Raw genomic sequence first — 24,141 nt, forward strand, 5'->3', positions numbered from 1 at the left:
TGAGGAGGAAAGAAAAATGACCATGAAATTTAAAGAACTGGACAGTAATGCAAGCCTAAGATTCTGGTAAATTATAGTTCTTAATTAAGTGCAATGTTAAATATCAGTATGCGACAACTAAACATCGATTAGTGTCATTTGTTCATTGTAGATCTGCCCTCATTTCCTTCATATTACAAATATTTCTCATTTTAGATTATTCACTCTTCTTTTTATGGTTTAAGGTGGTCCCAGTGGTTCTATGGTGATAATTCTCAGGAAATACTTATGAAACTGAAATCAGGTGAGTAGAAGGAGGTTGAAGTAGAGCAAATGCAAAAGCTACCCTTCATAATAAATGTATTAAGATCCATAAATCTAGAGAATATCTCAGCTCGTTTTTGATAAAATCACTTCCTTTTAAATGTACTAAATGTGCAAAAGCATTTAGCAGACCTTTGTCCTAAAAGCTTGCAGGATGGAATATTTTTTAGGCTTTCAGCTGTTTGGAATAAACAATGATGAAATAAGCTGCGGAAATAAATAAGGACATATCCATGTCACTCCACCTTTAATCTCATATTCCTCTGATTTGTTCTCTTCTTACCGCACAAATAAATGTATTCTTTCCAGTTTGGATATATTCTTTCAATGCACTCTAGGGGCAAATTTTCCTCCTCTTGAGAAAGTCCCCTTGAACTGATTTGCCACAGCTCCACAGCAGCTATGGAGTAGAGACTACAGTTTGAAAAGAGAAACGGAAAAATGGAGAATGGATTCTTCTCTTATCAGTAACAAAAACAGATCAAATCTGTGGAGCGACTCCTATATGGGCTCCTCTCCTATACATCCTCCTCTCACAGTTAGAGACTGTCTGTCAGTCTCTAACAAATATAAGATCCAAAGCACAGCGAGTGTTTCCCTCCTTTCTTCAACCTGCTTTCACACCTTCCCACTGTGCCTCTCTGGGTGATTTTCCTTTAACTTCGTCACCTCAGCAGCCCGCAACCTGCATACAAAACTGGTCCATGACAATTTAACAACTCTGGAGCTTTGATGTGGGAACACACAAAAAGAGGAGTTTTCTGTCTCTGGTAAAATGGATGTTCTGTTTCCTGCTTTCTCAGCTGGGAGAGCAAAATAAGGTGCACAGGGTTGATCATATCCAGAAGGAGAGTCAAGTGGGAGCTCTGATTGGGATTTCAGTCCTCAGCGCTGAATTTTAACAAGGAAGCTAAAAGGCAACAACTCAGTCACTCTAGCAGGGTTGGAAAATCTTGGGGTTGCTTTAGATTTTTATGGGGAATTGGACTTTTTTAGTTGACAGGATTTATTTATTTATTTATTTGACTCGGTGTTTGGGGGATAACAGGAAATGGGAGTTTCTGTCCAAACAGCAAGATGTTTATACCTATCTAAGAATGTGATATAGTTTGCCTAAATTACCTGATAATTCCTTAATATTCTAAAAAAAATAAAAAATAAAAATTGGTAACACTTTATTTGAAGGGGTGTGCATTAGTCCCCAAAAGTGTATTTGGAGATTTAAAGGCTCCTTTGTAATTCATTTATTTCTCATAGAAAAAGTTTGGAGGTTGTGTAGAACAGTTCTGAAGTCCGTACACTGGCTCCCTGTAGCTCAGAGAACAGACTTTAAATAATTTTATTCGTTTCTAAATCACTGAACAGCATAGCACCAAAATGAAAGATCGGTTGTTGTTGTTGCAATCTTCCGGACCGCTCAGGTCTTCTGGTTCTACTCTGAATCCTATCAAACATGGAGAATCATCATTCAGTTTTTATGCTCCACTAATCTGGGACAAACTTATAGAATACTGCAAAACAGCCGAAACCCAGAGTTTCTTCAAAAACAAAGCTAAGAAAACCCGCAACTGTTCAGAACTGCCTTTGATTAATAACAATTGGAACATGAATCAATCTATTTGATGAATATTTGCTTCATGATTTTGATGATAGCATGTTTATTGCTTGCTTCATAGTTGGCTACTGTATTATGTTTTTATGTTGTAAAACACTTTGAACTGCCTTGTTGCTGAAATGTGATGTACAAATAAGCTTGACTAGGAAAATATTTATGGTAAAATCAGCATCAAATTTTTTATTTATTTTTTTAAATTATTACTCAGGTGTTTTACTGCTCCTGTTAACCATGATGGCATGAATAAATAAAGAGCTGACAAAGATATATCGTCGGAGTTAATGCCTTTTTTGACCCCACATAATAATTCATCCAAATAATCAAGTCAAAATAAATCCATTTCGTTAACAGGCATCTTTAGAGCATCCTGCCAATATAAAACCTTGGCTCTCACCTTTGAGTTTGTTGTGCTCAGAGTCAGCAGGGAAAAGGCAGTCGGGGAAGAGCTTGGGGAAGGTGAGGCCCGCGTACTTTGGCCGGTTCTCCACGTAGTTCCTCACCGTGGGCTGCAGCTTCTTCATGAACTCTGGAGAAGGCGTGCCCAGCTGCTCTATCACCTTGTTCCACTGGTCAATGTCTGGCGTGGCAGGTCAAGGTTAAAGGAAACTCACCTGGAATATGTAGCATCGTATCATCTCACAGAATGTTAGGGAGATATTATGTCATAATATTCCTGAAAAGGCAGTTTAAAAAAATTAATAAATAAGAAATTCAGTTGTGTATTGTTTATATAGACACAAATCTGGTGAAGAGACTTTCTGATGAGACAGTTGTGGATCATGAGCGGTATCCTTACTGTTTCTTTTTTACCAACAACTGTCATTCTGCCAGCTACTGCTTTATTTAGCTGGGAGTCCTCATAGCAATACCTCTTCACTGTCACCATTACACATTGAGTGAGAGCCAGTAAAGTCCCATTTTCCCATCTCTCACAGCTTTAATCCATATTCCTCCTTGCTACAGGTTTGGATTTAGTCAAACAGCCTGAGGTGTCTTTTTTTTTTTTTCCTCAGCTTGTCAAAAATGCTTCCAGGCTTCCATATGAATCAGAGAGAGGAGGTGGAAGGATACGGTCAGACCCAGGAAACAGAACTGTCCCTCTTATCACCTCTCCAAAGATGCAGCCCACTGACCACATGTCCACTGGTGTCACACACACACACAAAATCACGTAAGCTGCTGTGATGTTCCAAGATATCTTTGCTGCTTCCAGTAACTACTGAAGTTGGAAACTACGTAATTCCTCTGGCATTTTGATCATCTTTATACTTTCAGAGAAAAAAAATGATTTGTAGTTTTTAGTAAAACTTGAAGGATTAAAAATATCAGCAGCAGTGTGAGTGATTATTAGTGGGATTGGTCAGATGATGATGCTTGTACATGTTCATTGACCTTTTCGGGCAGCTTTAAACTCACCCTACGCCCCTAGAGAAATACATTTTAAAAAATCTAAACAGAGAGCAGAGTATAACACAATCAAAAAATCAATTGATGATCATCTGATGTCTGCCTATTAACACAAGTGCATCAAACTTTATATACTTCTGCAATTAAACAGTCTACCTTAAATAATAACCTTCAGATTCTCTTTGACATTGCTGCTACAATCGTTTAACATTAAACAACCACTAACCTTGTGGCCTACAGAATCGTGACTTATCTCAGTGGACAGATTGCTGCACTCCATCATCATTTGTTGGACAAAGCACAGGGTTGACCTCAAATCTCAAGGTCAGTATACTTTAGGCCAATAGCGTTAAATATGAGATACCAATCCACCACTGAGAAATGAGCTGAAAATTAACCGAATTTTGTCTGAGCGCACATTGATTTGCAGTAAAAAGAAAACTGATGATGGGGCCAGATACAGATGACAACAATTTCAGTAAAAGCCGAGACAGAAGGGATGAGAAGTTGCTGAGCTCATTGCAGGGTTTTCTCGCTGTTCAGCTCATTAATCTTCCAGGAGCTGCATGTACAAGGCCGCAGAGTGAGGAATCCCCCCCAACACCTGATGTCTGATGGCCATTAAGCTTCATTAAGCCACCATTTTAAATAGTGAACATGGTCATTTTTTTCATGTTGTCAAAATGTGACACAAAAATACAAAAAAACAACTGTTCCTGAAGCATTTCGACATGCTTAATGTATCCACTCACATCTGAAGTCCTGTGGAGGAGTCTGGGTTGATTTGTTTTACTATCAAACATAATGCTGCAAACACTGCAGCACAACCAGAGTCACAATGGTTACTGTCAAAAACATCCTAACATCCTGTATGCTGCAACTGTTTATGACACATATGTCTCATGATTTTCTTCTTTAAGCCATAATAAATCAGAAAGTTGTCTAACTTATTAGGAGCATATGTTTTGAGTGGAGGTAAAGAGGAAGTTATTTGTCCAAGGCTTCAACAACCTCATGAGCCTTTTGTCACAAATGATATTTGAAGCACAAAGATATTTAAACGCCATCTGCAGACATGAAACTCTTGTTCGGGCAGCATGCTACATGTGGAAATAACCCAACTTCAGAGCAGTTGTTTGTTAAGTAGTGATTATAAAATGTAGGGTTGTCTTTTTTTTCTGTAGTTACTTTTGAACTTTAAATATTTTACCTTTGTAGTGTATTTAATAAGTGCAGGTCTTGCAAACTATGATATTCATTTGTTATTTATGTTTTACACAGCGTCCCAACTTCATTGGAATTGGGGTTGGAGAAATGCTGGAATTATTCAGATGCATGAATCTTCTGAGAATGCATCATAAAATATTCATGTTGTAAGCATACATCCTCTTCACAATGTCACGTAATTTAAACTATGCAATGACTAACAGATGCTCAAACTGAGTAAGCGAATGCTGTGACTCTCGTCTCTAGGCTCTCATAGATGGCAAGATGTCCTTCACACATTTGCCATGGAATAAAAAAAACCATAACATGAGGACTATTTAGCAAAAATACTGACATTCATTCTCACTGCAAGTACACACACTGAGTTGCACTCTAAAACACACAGCGCACATTTTAAATATTCAGAGACAAGCAGAGAAATATCTATTTGCCAGGAGATGTTTGAATTAAAAGTCAACACATATGAAGAGGAAGTGCTACTAAAAGAAATGTTGGAACTACAAAGAATAAACATGTTATACAATGTTGGTCAAATATGAGTGGTTTTAGTGCACCTCTGTGACATACAGCAAAAATCAGGTCTACTACTCCAGTAAAAAATCATGAAAATAATATTAAAAATGAAGTCTTATTTGCATCAAATGCTTTAGATTAAGCCTATTCCAAGTTTTCACTCCTAATAGCAACATAACTTAATATATTTTAGTGGGAATTGACATGCTGTGAATTAATAAAGATGCAGGTTTTTCATTCTGTTTGACAAGCAGAACTCAGAGTGTGGCAGCCATTGTAAGTCAAGAACAAGGCAGTGCAAAAACTCAAATATATCTGACCATTTCCATTTAATCACCAAAAAAAAACTGATTGTTTTTTGTCTTTTTTTTTTTCAGTATTATTTTGGCATATTTGCCTTTAATGAAGTATTTAAAATGTGTCGTACTCTGAAAGAAATCCTTGCATTTCTGTTGGTTATTTTCAGCCTTTTAAGAGTGTTTGTGTTGATTAAACAACAAAAAAATAATAATAATTCTATAACTTCTTATTACAAAACCAAATCAAGAAGGTATCAGTGAAAATGCGTTGCAGTTCACTGTTTTTCCAGTGCAATAGTGTAGATAGATGGGTTTTTTTCAAGGCACTGTGTCTATTTCAGCTGTGATATTTACTTTTTAAAACAGTCTTCTCTTAGAATTTTGAAATGAGGTCAGTTCATTATAAAACTTAATGTGTGTCGTTTTCAAAGCTATCTTAAAAAAATTTAATTAAAAATTAAATAACTCTATTGGGGTACCATCACACAATCTCTCTCTCTGTTTTAGTAAGGATACAGTCCCGGCCAGGGAAAAGGATTTTGTGGCGCACCATTTCTCCCATGATGCACCCCACCGACCAAATATCCACTGCACGCAAAGAGGTGAAGGTGGCACACAGAGGGAGCAAAGGGAAAGAGGGGGGGAAACAAAGGTTAGAGTAGTCTACAGTGATTAGCAGATTATTCAATAGGTGAGAAGCATGTTACGACTCAACATGCACACAAAAGATAAAGAGCTGAAGGAGTAATAGTGAAAACGAAAGCAGAGCATTAGAAGGACTGATTATCTAAAGGAAACTCAAAGCCCACAGGCTGTCATTTTAAGTTAGAAGTGTGACTAATGAATCATAGCAAGGCTGGCATTCAGTCATGTGTCTTGATGTTCTGAGGGCTTTTAATCAATGACTCACTGCGCCAGCACTTCAGCTCTACTGCACTTCAACCAGAATCACGTCTTTGCCTTTGCAATGATTAAGCTGATTAGCTGCAGGTGCTGGACTCTCTAAACTTTCATTTAGAGCTGTCTGACAGAGATCTGTGACTCTACAAACACACCCTGCCATTGGCGAAGCTCACCATTTTCTTTGTATCCCATTCCCAGGATGACCTCTGGGGCTCTGTAGTATCGCGTCACCACATATGGGGTCATCATGAAACTAGTGCCCGCGGTTCTAGCCAGACCGAAGTCCAGGATCTTCAGGGTGCAATCAGACTTTACCACTATATTGCTTGGTTTGAGATCCTAGAGAAAAAAAAAAACATGTGCAATCTTTAAATTACTGAACATTATATTTCCTATTGTAGAGGAGCTGCTAAAGCCAACGTGAGATTGACACGAGTCCTTTCTAATCTAAGAGAGGGCTAATCAGAAAGAAATATTTATTCGTCTATACAAATTAAACACCATTTTGTTTGTTTAGATAATGAAAATATGTGAAATTATACAAAAACTACTTACATATGTGAATGTATTTTTTGTTGTTGCAAAAGGCCCTAATTTGTATTATTCTAGTTCTTTAAAGGAAAGAAAAAGCAAATGCTGATCTATGCTGGGTCACAACTGGACGTTTTTGACCTTGCAACAGACCAACACAAAACAAGCAAATATATATTATTTTAAATGTATTATATATCTTATTTGGAAATCTGAAAATAACATTTTATTAAAACTACAACAAACTATATTTAGTGTCAGTACAATGGATCTTCTGTTATAAAATTGTCATAAATTTTATTTGACAAATTATTAATTTGTCCTATTTTTCAATACTTTTGTCTATATTAATTATCTTTATTCTGTTTGTTTTTCCAAAAAGAGTTTGTTCAGATCAGATTTTAAACCTGAATTCACTTTTTTTTTTTTAAACGAGTTGAATATTTTTCCTGTATATGTTATTGTGTTAATCGGTACTTCTTGATTTGTGAAATGATAAAAAGATATGTACAATTTCCTATCTAAAAATTCTAAAACATAAATGTTCAACTTAGCAAATAAATAAAACGAAATCTCTCATTTGCTGTCAAAATATTGCTAATATTTATCAAGTGTATCTTTATGCATCGGATTTTATTTAACCAAAAAAAGATTTCCTCAAAGATCAAATATGGCATCTAAATTTCATTATTAAAACTTATTTTTATTTTTAAACCTTACCATTTAACCTATATTAAATTTGTTCCAGTTGGGCTGTCAGAGAAATGCTTCACTGAGATGTAGTAGCGAAAACAGGAAACACTGGATCCTATTTTACATTTCACACAACTTGGCTTATTTGCAGAGTCTGATCTGCTTTGAAAAGTAAATAGACTCTCATATTACAAACAATATGATCGCTGCCAAAATATTGTGCAAGCAGACTGCAGGCTTTGCTACTTTCAACAATTGATCATCGTGACAGATTTGGAAGCACACAATGCAAAGTTAATTTAACAGGTAGAGGTGGAAAAAACGCTCACTGTCTTCTCTTACCCTGTGAATAATGCCGGCTGAGTGCAGATGTTTGATACCACATAGCATCTGGTAGAGCAGATAGGACATTCTCTCGTGGTCAAGCTCCATCTGAATCACCTGGCACAAATTGGCATCCATAAGCTCCATCACAAGGTACCTGGGAAAATGCCATGACCATTCAGTAAGTGATGACTTGTTTGACATTTGACGGGTTAGTTGTACGCAGACGTCACGCATTTTAAATGTTTCTGCATGAACTACAACCAAAAAAAGCTGTTGTTGCATGAGACGTATAAATCCCAGAGTAGAGGAACTGTTCTAAAAACAAACATGCTCTCATTTATGATTCAGTACGAGAACATGACGCCTCTATCGGCTTTCCCTGACTACCCCCTAGCGGCTCTGCTCTAGCGATTGAGGAACACAAAATGGACACGAAATTTCCAACAAAACAGACATTTTGTGATGTATATCAAAACAAAGATTAATAAAAAAAACAAAAAGGAACTCACACATCTTGGAATTCCTCTAATGATTTCTGTGGCGTGAAGACATTTAATAAACTGATTATCTGAAAGAGAGAAAATGCAGTCAGAGGGTTATTATACAGGTAATCAAAAAGGGAAAATAAACTAATTGTCTGAAAGTGACTGTGAGAAGATAATCACTGCTGAGAAGGACACTGGTGAGAGAGGACAAAATAGACTGAAGAGGTGGAATGGAGGCAAGAGAAGGGGATAAAGGCTGGTGACAGGAAACAAAGAGAGGGAGACAAAGTGTAGCAGTAGGGATTACAGTCATCCCTCCAAGTGCTTTTGGTTTCACTCTCTCTCACCAGTTTGCTGCAGGCACAGAGTTTAGCATGGTCACAACATTGCATGGGGGCTAGTGTGCACTTTGTAGCAGAGCGATTTGGCCAGAAATAGAATCTTTCTGACAGCAGATGTGTATTGTTTTTTTTTTTTTGCTTGTTTTTTACTTTCTTTGTCCCAATGCATAAAAAAAAACAATATCTCACATTTTTGTGATTGACACATTTCATGAGCACCAACTCCCGGTATGCCCTCTTGGCGTGGGTCTGGTTCTGGAAGGGTCTGCTCAGTTTCTTTATGGCTACATTCCTGTCCAGGACAGCATCATAGCCCGCACTGCAGAGACAGAGAGAGAGGAAGAGGGAGGGAGAGAGAGGAAAAACACATAATCATCAGCATTCTTTCAGCATTCATAGCTGGATGGCTATCTGGGTGTATGTGGTTGCACCGTAATTGCAATTTGTAGCACAAGAGCAAATAGATGATTTTCTGCATGTTGAAGTTATCAATGTAAAGGAGACCCACAGACAGTTTCTTTCAAACATATTTACAGCTGAACCAGATATTTACATACAGTGTACGAAAAATACAGAACAATTTAAATGGTTCACAAAGAAATCAGTTTGGCAAAGTAAAAGGTATCCAGTAGGAAAATATGAGTCATAACTTGTTGCTTTGCTAGCACATTGCAACCCTGACTCTAAAGACCTTTTATATTGGAGCTCCTTGCAGTCCTTTCTGTTGACTCTCAGAGAACAGGTGTGGAGAAAAATAAGGCATAAAAATGTCATTTGATATTCTGTATTTTTCCGTATCGCCCTTTGATGCTGTAAAGGGACTATCAGTGTATTTTTATGTTGTCGTGCAGAAGATGCTGAGTGCAATGCGCTGTGGTTTTAAGTGTCTCTGTGGAGAATGCATATGATGGATTTATGAAAGCTTTTATCCAATAAGGATTTTAACAAGTCATCACTTTTCTAGATGAGTGAAAGGTGATGTCATGAATAGCTAAACTACTTAAAACCTTGATCCATCTTTAGGATTCCCATATGAAAGCTCCGTCTAAATAAGTGTAAGGAAGTCTGATCCTAACATTAACATTTTGTGCAAAATATTGTATATGTTTGTAATGTTTGTAATATTGTCAGCTCCACCATAATGGCCTTAATTGTTGTGGCCAATTTAAAAAAAAAACTATGTCCTTTTTTCCCTATATTTTCAGTCATTAACACTATTTTGTTGATCTATCTGATTTATTAGTTTTTAACCTGTTCACAATAAAAAATATAATGTATTAACTGATTGGCTTATTCATGTCATGTAAGCCGCACAGAAAGCAGGTAAAACATTAGCCATAAAACTGTCTAATGTTCTGAGCAAAGAGCATTTTGAAGAAAGAGAACAACATTTTCTGTGCATTTTATCACCAACTAATGAACTGGAAACAATGAAACAGAAGTCGAATTAGCAGTGACTCATATTCAAACAGAGCAAACACAAGGTTAGTCTATGCTTTTGCAAACTGCTCTTCATTAAATCATTCTTTTAAAGTGGCAAGATATGATTTTTCTGTCTCCCTGTCTTTGATATGGCTGCCTGTCAGTGCTGATCTTTTTTGCTGTGTATAAAGCAGCTGATATACTAGACTTCAAACATTTTGGCTTTCAACCTATAAGTTTATAAATTAGGCTTTTTTAGCCAAATTTTTAATTGGAACTGCAATGACATTTGTTGCAAGGTGAACACATGTCAAATGTCATCAATTTAAAATAGAGTAAGCATGCTAGTGTTAGCTTAGCACCTTAGAAAACTGCTCTGTATGCAAATGTGTTGAAGACTAGATGTTTATGTCCTCAAAATATCTGTCAATGTCCAGAAAAATGTACACTATGCATCTATTACATCATTAGTGAGCAAATTAACAGAGATTGATGAAATACAGCATGCTAAAAGTAGCTTCAAATTGAAGCTACTGAGTTTTCAGACACACAAAATGTAGCATATTGCACCAGAACTCAGTATTTGCAAATACTGTACCTGATTATTGGTTCAGTGGATCAATGGTTCGGTTTGATTACCATTTGTCCCTTATTCTTATTTCTGATTCATTTACTCTTTCTGTAGTTGGTCATAATATTTAAATTTAAACATTACTTTGCTTCACTCACTATCCCGGGTTTGTTTATGTTGCAGTTTCCATCTATGTTTATGTTTTGGTTAAAGCTAACACTTCTGGATGAATTTGTTTGTTTTGTTTCAAGGAATATTTATGATAAATTATTTGTTTTCCTTTTTTACTCATCATTGTTTGTCCCTTGTAGATTCTCCAGCAGGGCCAGTGTATGGGAGGGGCCAGCCCAGTGTTTCCAGCTTAAATAGCTGGATGATGTCATTGATCACATTGCTGGGTTCAACCAATTAGAGTGCTTTCTTTTGTGTGTTGTGTTGTTTGTTTGTTTTTTCTTTAAGGTAGCCTTTTGAGTTGTCCTATATTACATGGTTTATTTTACAGACCATTTAAATATTTAAATGAGCTTGTAAATTAGATTAGATTGTTTCTGTTTAGATTTTGTTTGGTTTGACCTGCTTCATTGTGGTTTAGTCCAATCAAGTGCAGACGTGTTGCCAATTGACTACAAGAACGGTGAGTTTTCAGCTGCTCAGGATTCATGTCAGAGCCAATAAAATGTAATAAAATTCTTCGGAGGAAGCTGGAACCGAAGGCTGATGCTGTGTATTGTTCATCTTTTTGACCCTTTGACCACACTACTTTATAATAACATGGACTGGCAACAACATAGGCAAAATAAATCTTAACAGAAAGCAAGATTTTCCTTATTTGCATGTTCTCTGGCTGAACTAGGATAAATCGCCTGATTGCATAAGCAAAGCAGAATGTGTTCTCGCTGACTTAGGCATAATCTTTTAAATCTATCTGCTTGTGTGCATGTTGCTTATTTGAGGCTAGCTGTTGGAACTGAGTCACAAAGATGTTTATGTAAATGTGATTATGTCACCCATCTGAGGTTCGCACTGAAGATAACCAACAATCTTTTTTTAAATGTTTTATCACCATGTTGAGAGCAAACAGTTATTTCAACTTATACAAAAACACATTTTTCATATTATGCATTAATGCATCAGTAAACATCTGAAAAAGATAAGTTTCATGCTTGATGTCTCAAATCAGTCTCTGTTTTTTTATTGTTTTGTTTGTCTGCTGTTACCACCAGATGACACCAGATGCCATCTGTGGGCAAAGTCAAGAAATATACAATTGGGAAGATACAGTTTGATGTCGTCTCTACAATTGATCTCTAAAAACATTCTCCAAACCTGCCTCAAGCCAACCTGCAGCCACGAAGAATTGGTTTTGCTACTTTTTGGACCGAAGTAGCAAAAGGCAGAGATTATAAGAGGGCACATGGAGGGCACAGGTGTTGAGATACATCCTAACGCGAAACACGTCAACTTGGATCATCGGTGTGGAGGATTCTGAGAGGTTGTATATTAGCACAATGACACAGCATTAGCATGAGCATGAGTTATGGATGTGTTTGGTGGATCGACAGAGACGGTAAGAAGCATTTCTTTAAGTGGAGCTTTGGCAGTCGTTCCACTGCATTCTGACAGGGAAGACGTGAGGTGAATTACAATGAAAGCCGGCTCCCTCTGCAATCTGGATTAAGGATTCATAAGAGGACTGTGGTGATAGACCCTTAAAATCCATTTATCTACAATGCAAATAGAAAATATGATATCAGCTCACACCTGATAAAAAAGATTATATCACAAATACTGATACTTGATCCCTCTAAGGAATATTTTCTGTTTGTTTACATATATATATATATATATGGCAATATGTATATAGTCATAAAATACTCTATATTGTCATAAATAACCTTACAAAAGAAGTGACTGAAACATCCCACTTTTAAAACATCAGCTGCAACTTCATCTTAGCAGCGTTTTTATTACTTGAAATAGGAATTCATAAACACTTGCTGCTGTCACATTAAAAAGTTTCAGATCAGAAGTTTTTGCTCAGATAATCATACTATGAAAGGAGTTTGTTTTTCTTATTCTTAAAAGCACAAAATGAATCAGAGAGCATTGTACATTCAGTTGAATCAGCTATATAAGATATTAAAAAACCTTGAAAAGAATTATAAATGCTTACTAAAAGCAAAAGTTTATCTGAATTACTAATAAATGCCTTAAAACGCATGCTTTTATGCCATTTCTAGATCAAAAGGCAGAAAGTAGAGTTCGTAAAGGCTCTCTTTGACCAAATGTGAAACCAACCACCACTATATAATCACAGATTTTATCAACATTTGAAGCAATAAGCCACAGAACAAGGAGACCAACAGTAAAACTGAGACGACCCAAACATTAAATATAACAAAGAGCCTCATCAAACAGCTTTGTTTTAAGCCAGGGCATAAAAAACAAAAGGCGCGGCTGTGAACTTACCAGACAATTCCCTGAGCTCCAGAACCAATGGGCTTTAAATTCTGGTAACGCTTTAGAACTGTGAAGGTGGAGTCTCCCACTTCCACACTGTAGAACTGGTTGTCCACTTTGCTTTTGCTCATGTTGTAATGTTTGGCAATATATGACACATCCACTTGTTTGCCAAAACCCTGCGCGAGTCAAATACAGTACAGTAGTGGCGTTAGTCTTGCTGAAAGAGAAAGGCATGGTTTACATTTACAGCAGAAAACCCCAATTACTATCTTCAATGCAATTAAGTATAAGCACAAAATAAAAGGAGATATAGTATATACAATACATAACATTGTATTCAGTTTGGCAAAACTGTATTTTTTTTTTTTTACTATTTAACAATCAGCATTTAAATTGTTTCAACACCTGATTACTTTTTTGAATTCTACGTTATACCATGTATTTCTGTTTATAGGCACAACAAAGGTAGCATTTGATAAAATAAATATCTGGTGTTGGAGGCTGGAGCTCCTGTCTGAGAAAGAACATTTTAATAGTCTCTTTTTTTTAATAGTACTTTTTTAAGTACTTTAGATGTAATATGGTAGATTTTAAATATGGTAGATTTTAAATCCCCTGAGCAGTTTAATGGGATTCAATTCTAGGCTTTGACTCAAGTCTTTTTATTACTCAATTTTCTGTTATACTGCTGAGGTTTATTATTCTGTTGAAAGGTTCATTGTCAGTTTGACATTTGCTTTCTCATGGACGACAGCACATTGCCATCATGTGGTGCTTAATATCATTAAAAAGAGAAAAAATTTTAAATTTGTTACTCTTAAAAAAGGCTCAGCTTCATCTGAGGATATTGTTCCAAAACGGTATGGGCTTTATTTTATGTTTTAGGTCCGAAGAAGGTACATGTTACATTGCTTCACACTTATTTATGTTCATAAACTATAACACATAAATAAATGATGCACATTAAAAGATGTATTTCTGTTCTGTAGTCACAACACTTTGACACCAATAGTTAAGAAATTCACTCTCACAGGAGCTCTCTTCACTAGCAAGATCAACAACAAATCCTTAAACAGAGGATTATGTCTTAAGACTTAAAACGTTTGCGACATTGTTGCAAATGATCCCAGTACCCTGAGATTTGTGTGCAAGGATTTAAAGGTACACTGCAAAAGGTGCAAAATCTGTTGTTGCCTTACAGAAACATAAATTCTGTTTTCTACCCGAAAATATAGGCAGCAGAATAAATACTGGCCATGTTATTACATCAGGGCCACTAATTGCTTCCCTCAGCTGAAGACATTATTACATCATTGTGCACACAATAGTTAAGCTGCAATTACGGGCATGGAAATAGTGGCACAACAAAATAATAATTAAGTTAATTACAGACTGTAATTACTCCACAGTTCACAAACCAAATAAAAGCACACTGTTGGGTACGACTGTGTAAGTTCAGCCTTAAAGTTATACAAGTCAAGAACCAGGAAAATGTACATAATGACATGAATACACATAACCTGTGATTTGATTCATTTTTTATGTTTGGCTTTATAGGAGTACCAACAGTGGTTGTTAAACATTAACATAAGATGCATGTGCAATCCAACATAGCATGCAAAGCTCCTGAGTAATTGCAGCTGCAGTGAAAAGGTCCAAAGCAGCTCTCACACACATGCTGTACGTATGGATTATGCATACTCGAAATGAGTTTGGCATTTCAGCTGTACGAGGTCAGTGGCAAGCTGGCAATTAAGCCCCACTTTAGCCAAATGTCTCAGATACAGATAAGCACTTGAGGTATTGAACTCCAGCAGGAAACTGGGTCTGCACTGGAAATAGTTTTGCATACTTAATTGTCACGGTGAGGTTAAAAGCTCTTCATTCGCTTTCATCTACTTTTGGAATTCCCACAGGAAATATACAGCGATTCCAGACCATTATGCAGGATTTTGTTTTTACATGAAATGAGAGGTTTTGTGAGCACCAGTCGCTGGTAGAACCCTATCAGAAACACAGCAAACACAGCAAAAACACATAGGAAATACGGGGAAATGGAAGGGATTGAATACTGTACCTTTTTTACCTGTAAGGAACACACACCTGACAAAAAGCTATCTTTACATCCAGGACTGGTTGGCTGCAGTTATATAAGAAATGTCTGCTCATAAATACCTGGAAGACACAAACAGGGGAGAAGAGGAGTCAGAGAGTGATTGCAGGGGGCCTGAGAGGCAGGGAAGTGCAAATACCTTTGCTGAAATTATTCACATGAGTGATGGCCTCAAAATATGATCTGCACCTTTATAGAAAAAAGAAAAAGCTGCACCTTCATCTGGATCAGCTTTATCTTAATATGCAAAAGAGCAGCTTAACTTATGATGGAGCGTCTGAGAAACTAGTTCTGTGGAAATTTGCCTTTGCAGTCTCTCTCTTTTTGCTGTGGAACTGAATCCTCCAGGAACATTCACAGCTGTTTTTTCTCTCTCCCTCCTGACCCCATCGTTCTCAATAAAAATGAGAAAAACAGCAAGTCACCGCCACCCACACCTCTATAAATATAAACTGACCAATACATCAATTCCTCATCAGAGAGCAGCACAGCAGGACGACAGAGATCAATGTCTATCAGCCTGCAAATGGAGATATAAGCAAACCTGGGGCTATTATAGACAAATATGGTTTATTAATGACTTGTTTCAAGTGCACAGAGACTGATTCAATGATTAAATAACAATATCTTTATATCTCATTACTTCTCAGTTTTTATGCTTACTTTCATATCTATTCTAAATTTTTTGAAAAATCGCAAAGCAGGGTTTGCACTGCTTTCAGAGTCAACGCATGTTTTTAGTCATTGAACAATTTATTTTGGAACAAAGATGAGGTACAAACCAAACTAAAGCAGACACGTTTAAAGCAAAAATCTAACTCTTCAGTCCTTTTTACAACATATTTATAAAATTTTCATCTATTTTCTACATATTTAATCTGTAGCGAGAACTACATGACCATGAAATCTTGTAAAAGTAGACCATTTAATGATGCAACAATGATTTTTATTTTAAAAATGCTTGTACCATTATCTTTAACTGCACTGCATTAGTTTGCCTTGGTAGAAAATTAAATCAAAAATCTCTTGCCAAGATTTGTTAACCTGAATGAGTTGAAGACACTGTAAGATTTTGGTTTTATTATTGTTCCGGCTGAGGTAGGATTAGATTAAATTATTTTCAATGTGTGAAAAAGAAAATCACAATCCTGACAGTTTCAAGACAGAATGTTCTGACATATTGTGGAAAGAGAAGAAAACATAAAGCAACTTTGGCGGAATAATGCCATAACAAGATATCTAAACAAGGAAATCTGTTATATTTCAGCTTCAACAAACATTTATACTTGCTGCTTACTTCATGTATACATTTGTCTTTACTTGTCAAATTCATGAAACAGAAAGCAAACAAAAAATGGCAACAAATATTATGTTTAATATCAATCTATGTTGACTTTTTGGTGTGACACTACAAGACTTTAAGGGAATGATTTGTGTTGAGACAGAGAGCAACAATTCTCATTATTTGTAACAGTATTATATTACTACCAAATACAAAAGCGTCACAGCATCAGAGACAGCACTGATATTGTGATGATACACAAACGTCAGAAGGTTTTACAGTGAAAGAAAGAAAAATGAGTCAATTTGGCTGACAAGCAGCTTTTGCCATTTTTCTGCGTTTTTCATGCAAAGGAAACAAGATACAAAAAGTGTATACATTCATAGAAGAAAAAAGTCTGTCCAGAGAGTAAGAAGTGAATTAATTTCCTCAAGTTTGGATAATTTCCCAGACCTTTTTTTTAAAACTTTCAAATGATGTACTTTCTGAAACTTTCTGTATCACGTCGCTCCACCAGGGCTGTATTAGAGTCGCTGCTCATGCTTTGATGTCTGTACTCAAAATGGAACATAGCAGCTTTAAAAGAAGAAATGTGGGCCACAGAGGTTGGAGATTTATGTTGCTGCTTAATTTTCTGACCTTTAAAAAAGTGGCCCATTTCTTTTATCCGGGTCTCACAAGGGGTAAAAATGTAGCGTACTATGTCATAGAAAAGGACAGAAAGGGAGAGCAAAAAGGAGTAAATAAAACATGCAGGTGAAAAGATGAGACTTTAAGGACACCTAGTCAATAAATCATTCACAATCTATCACTTGTTTATAATGATTTCGCAAACCTTTGTATATTAGACAAAGCCTCATTGTCACCATGAAGACTGGTAGTGTATCTGCTGATAATCTGACTGATCAATACTAAATCAGTTTTAGTAGCAAGACAAAGCAACAATCTTTAACCATCTGTGTGCACAGTATTGCACTGCAACAGTTCAAACAAAAAGATATTATTCTGTTGTGCGATTATGAGACATATTTGGTATAATGCTTATCATAAGTTTCTGTGTTTGTTCTGTATTATTTTTTACATTTAAGTAAATCCCCCCAAAAATGGTGGATTTTTTGAGGGGGGAAAAAGCCACCATTTTTTCCCTATTCTACTGTATATCTATCTATGAAAGATAGAAAGGATGGCTGCATGGATGTACTAAATTGTCCTTTTCAGTGTTCAGCATATTCCAAGGGAAATTTACACTGATTAGCACTCATGGTAAAAAAAAAAAAAGAAAAAATGTTTTAAAAGTAACTTCATTTAGCATAGCATCACAGAAATACATTTATTAAGTGGGGATGGGGGGAGTCATTAAGTTGTTAAGAAAAATAATGTTTGGTTAATGAACAGTGGATGTAACTGAATTTTCTTTTTAACGTCTAAAACTAATCAGAGTGTCTAAGGACTTTTGATTAGTAGCGTATGACTTTTCATAACTAAGATGTGATAAAGATGCTGATTTCTCTCTCTCTCACTCTACAAAATAGGGAAAATGAAATGAAAAAGTAATATGGAATTGCTTTACTTTAGTAAGTTGGGAAGGGCTACAAGAAAACTGGAAATTGTTTAAACTTGACCTTATCTGCAGTCAAAATGATAATTAAAAAGTTAAAAACATCTGGAGCTGTGGCACAAAAAAAAAGGCTGGATGCGGACGCAAGTTATTTTTACTTTTCAGAAATTCTTGAACAGTGTGGAGTGGTGTAAGGGAGGTCAAAGTTTGCGGTCAGGGAATTGCAGCAAAGAATGGCATCACCAGGTCTTCATACCAACAATTTATGTTAAAGTTTTTGTACAAATGTTGGTGCCAAAGGCTTTCAGTTTCTGTTCATCAGCGATGAACAGAATATTACCTAGATGTGTATACTGTATGAATGTCAGGGTCACTGCACTCAAAATGATTTCAGTTCTTTTCTTGTTTAAATGTGAGCAACTTTTTTTTATTTAGCATCTATATTTAGCTATGGAGTGCCTCAGAGTTCTAGTTTACGTCACATCCGATGTTTACTAAATTTAGTTGCTCTAGGATCTTTATTGTTTATAGATCTATTTGGTCATTCAAGCTCACAGTTCTGCTTCAGCGATGTAAATACGGAAAAGTCGTGAAGACAAATCATCTTGGATGGGGAGCAATTATTAAGGAAAATCTCTGAAGCTTATTGATAGGAAACAGCACAAAATAGAAGGTGTCTTGGATTCTCCATAACAAACATTTGGTGTATCTTTTTTTTACTCATTGTCCTTAAAAGTGTCATTGGTTGTAGAAGGAGCTTGAAAGGACAATGTATGGTAAAATATGCGTTTTCATTAAAATAAATTAAAGACTGTCAATATCATTTAGAAACTGAATGAGTAAGGACAACTGACATCTAGCCTTGCTATTTTAATTTTTTACATAAATCACACAGCTGGAAATAGGTCAAACAAATCTGAGTAATTATCAAGAGGAATTAATCACTGAAGAGACAAAACGAAAGTTATGTCAAATCTTTCCTCCATAAAACTGGACCTCCAGTGAACTCACTGAGCAAAATGAAAACAGCAGATTCTGAGCTTGCTAATTCATCGCTCTCATTCTGCTGATGGTGATTATGGATAAAGTGCTGCTCTCAAGTCTGCTGAGGTTACACTCAGCAGCCTTCTTCAAAATACCAACTTATCATTCCAACTACATACAGCTATCCATAGAAGCTGAGTGAGAGATGAGATCAAAAGTGCTTAGGGTTGTTTTTGTAAGCTCAGATTAATACACAATAACGTTATGTTGCATATATCTTATATTTCCATATTTTTGCAAAATAATTTGTCTCTCATGATTAAACCAACATAAAAAATCAATGGAGAGTAATTACGGCTCTTTTATTGTTTTAAAAGTGTGCGTCCCTGGAACCTTTCCCAATTTTGTCATGTTACAACCACAAACTTTAATTTATTTTAGTTTGTATTTGATGTAACAGACCAACACAAATCCAAGGGTAATTGTGGAATAACAACAATAATTCTTATTATTTTGAAATTAAAATTTGAAAAGTGTGACGGGCATCTCTATGGCTCCCTTCACTGTGATGTTTGTCAATTCAATTCAGCGCAACCATTGGTCCTAACAAGTAAAAGCCCAGCTCTTTGCGTGCAATTTCATCTGATTACAAATTCAAGTGTTCTGCAAATGCATCAGAGGTTTCACAGAAACCAAGATAATCTTTAAGTCCAAGGAACACAGCAGACAGGTCAAGGAAACGGTTGTGCTGAATGATCTGAACATCTCAGGAAGAACCATTCAATCACCTTAAAATGAAAGGAGTATGGCACAACTGCAGAATTACCGAGGCATGGTTACCCATCCAAACGGACTGGAAGGACATTAATCAGATAAACAGCCGAGAGGCTTGAAATAATTCTGAGTATGCTCCAGAGGTCTACAGCTGATGTGGAAGAATCTGTCAAAAGGAAGAAGAAGGTGTTTTCTTCAAATATCATTATAAAGTTTTTTTATATATAAGGTTGGAAACTAACCCTGCATATCATCCTGAACATATCAATCCCATGTTGAAACATGACCTTGGCAGCATCATTCTGCCAAGGTCATGATGCTGACCTTGAGATTGTTGATATTTTTCTTCAACATGTACACTGAAAAATGAGAATAGGTGATTTAACTTAACTAAATTGCTTTAATTGGTCACAAGCAATTGGATTAAGTTAATCAAAGTTAATTTACTAAGTTTACTAAGTTAAACATATGTAAAATAATTACGCTGGAGAAAAGCGATTTATTTAAGTTGGAGCTAAATTCTCTTTCTTCCTGTGCATAGAGTAACTGGTTACATACTATATTGTTGTGCTAGAAAACCTACTGGAATGGCACAGTCAAACTTTAAAAATAATTGGGAAATGTTGCAAGATTTGGAAAAAAAAAAGTTGCTTACAACATGACTAAGCTTGAGAAAAATTTCTACGAAGAATTAGAAATAGTTTCTAGCTGTTACAGTTTCTAGATGTGCAAAATTTGTAGAGAAATCCCCCAAAAGACTTTCAGCTGAAACATTCACAGGGGATGAATGCATAGGTATCCACACTTTTCAGATGTTTCTTAAAAAAAACAAAAAAAAACATTGAAACCATGCAAAATGTTCATTCCTGTTCTTAATTATGCTCTACTTTGTATTGCATTAAAACTCAACAAAAATGCATTGAAACGTTTAGTTGTGACATGACAAAATGCTGAAAGGCTTAATGAATCTGAATACATTGGCAACCTTCTACAATCATTTTCCTAGCAGAGAAGCATTTACAGATTTTAGTCAATGTGTTACTAAAATAAATTACACCTTGAACCTCCTTGTTACAGATTACTGAGAATGGAGGATTCTCGTGAAATCTAAGCACAAATCTCAGAATATTGAACAGAAATTTAGTAATTATGTACAGTATGTTTGTACTATTTGCAAACTTAAAAAAAATCAGCTCATCAACAACAACAACAACAACAAAAATCTCTTGAGTTGTAGGGACATTGGTATCTGATAGTTTTATATCTGCTTTCGGTCAAGATAACCAAAAACAACCCTGTTTTCCCTGAAATGTGAATATTTCCAAACGCCCTGCCAGAGGAGCTTTGCTAAATGATCCAAACTGAGATAAACTGCCAGCAACAGTGACAGTTTTACAGGAAGTGTTGGGAGTGGTGGGAGTGAGTTGGCAGATGTAGAAACCATTAGCAGGAGTGTGATAAATGCTCTTGATGCAGCATTTAGATTAGATTTAACAGCATGGCAACAAATCAGAAAACTGTAGCACAAACACAAAACTTTGCATCATACCTTGTTTTGAAAATTAAAGAAAATATAATATTTTATAATGTTTTTTTTACACAACCCAATTTTAAGTTCTGTAACTTCTCACAGTTGCTACTCTTGGTTACACTAGGAAGACATTGGCAAGAGCTCAGATTTACTTTGAATTTAAAAGTTACTGACGTTGCATCAGAGTTTAAAAAGATGTGTAACTGTAAAATGGAGAGGATTCAGATTCAGCAGTATAGATTATATATAAAAATGCCAATTTGTAACAGGGAGAAGGGCTCAGCTGCATTGCCACTCCCCTGTTTAGTGGAATTAACAGCAGATGTCAATTCTCCAGCAGACTCAAAGACTGAGTCATTTTGAGGCCAATTAGGAAGCCCCCGTCAAACCCACTCTGAGACCATGAAACTGCTGTGCCATACATTGACAGGAATCAAGGATATCTGGGCCATGAAATCTATTTCTGGATCAGACTGATGAGTAACAAGACACAGAAACAAACTAAAACATAAAGCGTTACCTCCTATGAATGTTTTTATGGACTTCTAAACATTAAAAGTTGTCATGACATGATATGCAAAATCAAACATAACCCAAATTAGATCAGAAATTTTGACCTAAATCTTTCACAGATTCAGAAATATATCATTAGCACAATATATAGCAAAATCAAAGAGGTAGTGGAATAAATAAAATAAGAGCAAGTGGATAAGGAGGTAATGTATTAGGTTCTCTCAAATAATCTAGACCATAAAATGACATCCACATGTTTTTTTTTTTTTTTGTTGTTTTTTTTGTTTGTTTTTTTTGTTTTTTTTAAAGGTTTCATTGGCTCTAGTGGCCTTTATTTGATAGTTAATTGACAGGAAAGTGGGTAATGAGAGAAGGGGGAAGACATGCGGCAAAGGTCGCCAGGCCGGGAATCGAACCTGCGACAGCCGCGTCGAGGACTAAGGCCTCCTTATGTGGGTTGTGCTTAACCTCTGCGCCACCACAGCACATCCACATCCACATGTTTTGGCACCTTGACAGACGTGTAAAAATCCTTAAAACGTGTTGATAGTGAGCGTGACAGAGTTGACATCAAGAAATTAGTTCCAATACACAATCAAGAACAGGCTTGTCGCAAACTCATTTCTACAGAGTGGAAAAAATATCACCTTAAGAAAAAAAAGAAAAATTTTTAAATAAAAATTTTTGGTGCTGTAAATATTGAAAAACTGAAAATTCCTCTAAAAACGACTTAAAAACTATGGGAACTTTTGAGTATTAATCCATAGATTCTTCTTTCCCAATGCTTTCAGTGCATGAATATTTCTTCCATACATAGTGCCTTTTTGCCACATGTTATTCAAGTGTGGTAAATATTTTGATATTCACATGTGTGGAAATGGCCACAAGAAAATAGGTACTTGTATAAGCTTGAGAATATCAACAGGCAGAGCAATAATAAATTGAACTATGACAAACGAGGCTGGGAGTAAACCCATGTCCATCTTGCACCCACATAGAGGAGGAACGGAGTGGAGGCAAAGAAAAATATCTCAAACTCAATGATGGAGAATTTCAGGATAGAAAGGCCTCTTAGGCACTCCAAATCTCCATGACAACCATTAAGCACTATTATTCTCAAGTGGTTACTTAGGAGGGAAACTATAAAAAGCTTTTACAGTGTTCTAAAATAACAAATCTAAGCTTCCAGAGTTTGCTTAGCTCCTGGTTGATCTGGTATGAAATAAATGATGAATTTGTATAATGGTACCTAATGAAACTGCTGGGAATGACAGGGTCTCCAAGTCTCCATAATAATGATTTATTTCAATGGGGTTTTTTGTTGTTGTTGTTGTTGTTGCTGCTGTTTATACATGTGCCCATAATTGTAGATGGTGTTTTACTACTGCATAGTGGTACAGCTGATAATTATTAAAGTCACCCTGCTGGTGAAGTTGAGTTGGAAGAACAAACAACCTAAAAGTGTATTCCAACATTTTTATCCATTTTTTTAACGTTTTTTTCTTTTTTACAATGCTTTCCTGAATTTAATTTGTCACATAAGCAGCATATAAGTTAACTGTTCTTGACATTTAGCTTTGCAGAGGTTCTCATTTGCATTGTCGACGTTTAAAAGCACCTCCAATACGGCCAGTTGAAATTGTATCCATGTAGCCAAATGACACGGTAATATTTATCATTATGAATTATTATAGTTGATGAATAAATAACAGCTTTTGATCATAAGAGCATTTGGCAGTATAAGTATAATGTTATTTTTAAAAGTTTAAAGATGTTTTACTCCCCCACACATCCTCCATGCCAAGCCACAAAACAACATGTGTCCAAACTTCTAGAGAAGATCACCAGGCCAGATTTTTTCCTCCTCCAGGACTTGAACAGTTCTATGGGGTTAGGAAAAGGGCAGCTACCATCTCTGCAGAATCCACACATCTTGGACATAGACTGTTTAAAGTTTTACTCTCAGCGCTATTTGCAAAAACTGGCCACCACAAAGAAGGTTTCTCTCTCTTTGGCAAACATAATCAAAACCATGCACCCTGAGCTATTCAGGAAAATAATAATAATTGCACAACCACAAGCTGCCTTTTTAAAATAAATGTCTGCACACACACTTATACATACTGTTCCTATTCTTTTTTTTTTTCCTTTAAGGTTTAAGTGTTTACACTCAATGTCTGTGCATTGTGAACAAGTCAAAGTCCTTGTTTGTGCCTACAGTTTTGGTTGACTCTGATTCTTTTATTTTGTTAGAATATGCCGTTTTACAGTAGGATCGTGGCTTCA

The 24,141-nt window shown here is 36.0% G+C and overlaps 1 protein-coding gene across 7 annotated transcripts in view; it reads right to left on the reverse strand.

The window, feature by feature from the left end:
* mapk10 (mitogen-activated protein kinase 10) overlaps window positions 1-24,141 on the reverse strand; it is a 40,912-nt gene that overhangs the window by 8,457 nt on the left and 8,314 nt on the right. For 4 of the 7 annotated variants that reach the window (XM_032568978.1, XM_032568984.1, XM_032568982.1 and 1 more), the window contains exons 2-9: window positions 15,204-15,275; window positions 13,107-13,276; window positions 8,834-8,963; window positions 8,328-8,386; window positions 7,834-7,972; window positions 6,441-6,606; window positions 5,881-5,952; window positions 2,313-2,495 (exon numbers count right to left, since the gene is read on the reverse strand). In XM_032568978.1, coding sequence (XP_032424869.1) covers window positions 2,313-2,495; window positions 5,881-5,952; window positions 6,441-6,606; window positions 7,834-7,972; window positions 8,328-8,386; window positions 8,834-8,963; window positions 13,107-13,276; window positions 15,204-15,275 — 991 coding nt within the window. Of the gene's footprint in view, window positions 1-2,312; window positions 2,496-5,880; window positions 5,953-6,440; window positions 6,607-7,833; window positions 7,973-8,327; window positions 8,387-8,833; window positions 8,964-13,106; window positions 13,277-14,952; window positions 14,975-15,177; window positions 15,276-24,141 lie in introns of those variants that run through there. The other 3 variants (XM_032568980.1, XM_032568979.1, XM_032568981.1) reach the window with 3 other exon arrangements.

The sequence above is a fragment of the Xiphophorus hellerii genome, chromosome 8 (genome assembly GCF_003331165.1).
Source record: "Xiphophorus hellerii strain 12219 chromosome 8, Xiphophorus_hellerii-4.1, whole genome shotgun sequence".
NCBI lineage: Eukaryota > Metazoa > Chordata > Actinopteri > Cyprinodontiformes > Poeciliidae > Xiphophorus > Xiphophorus hellerii.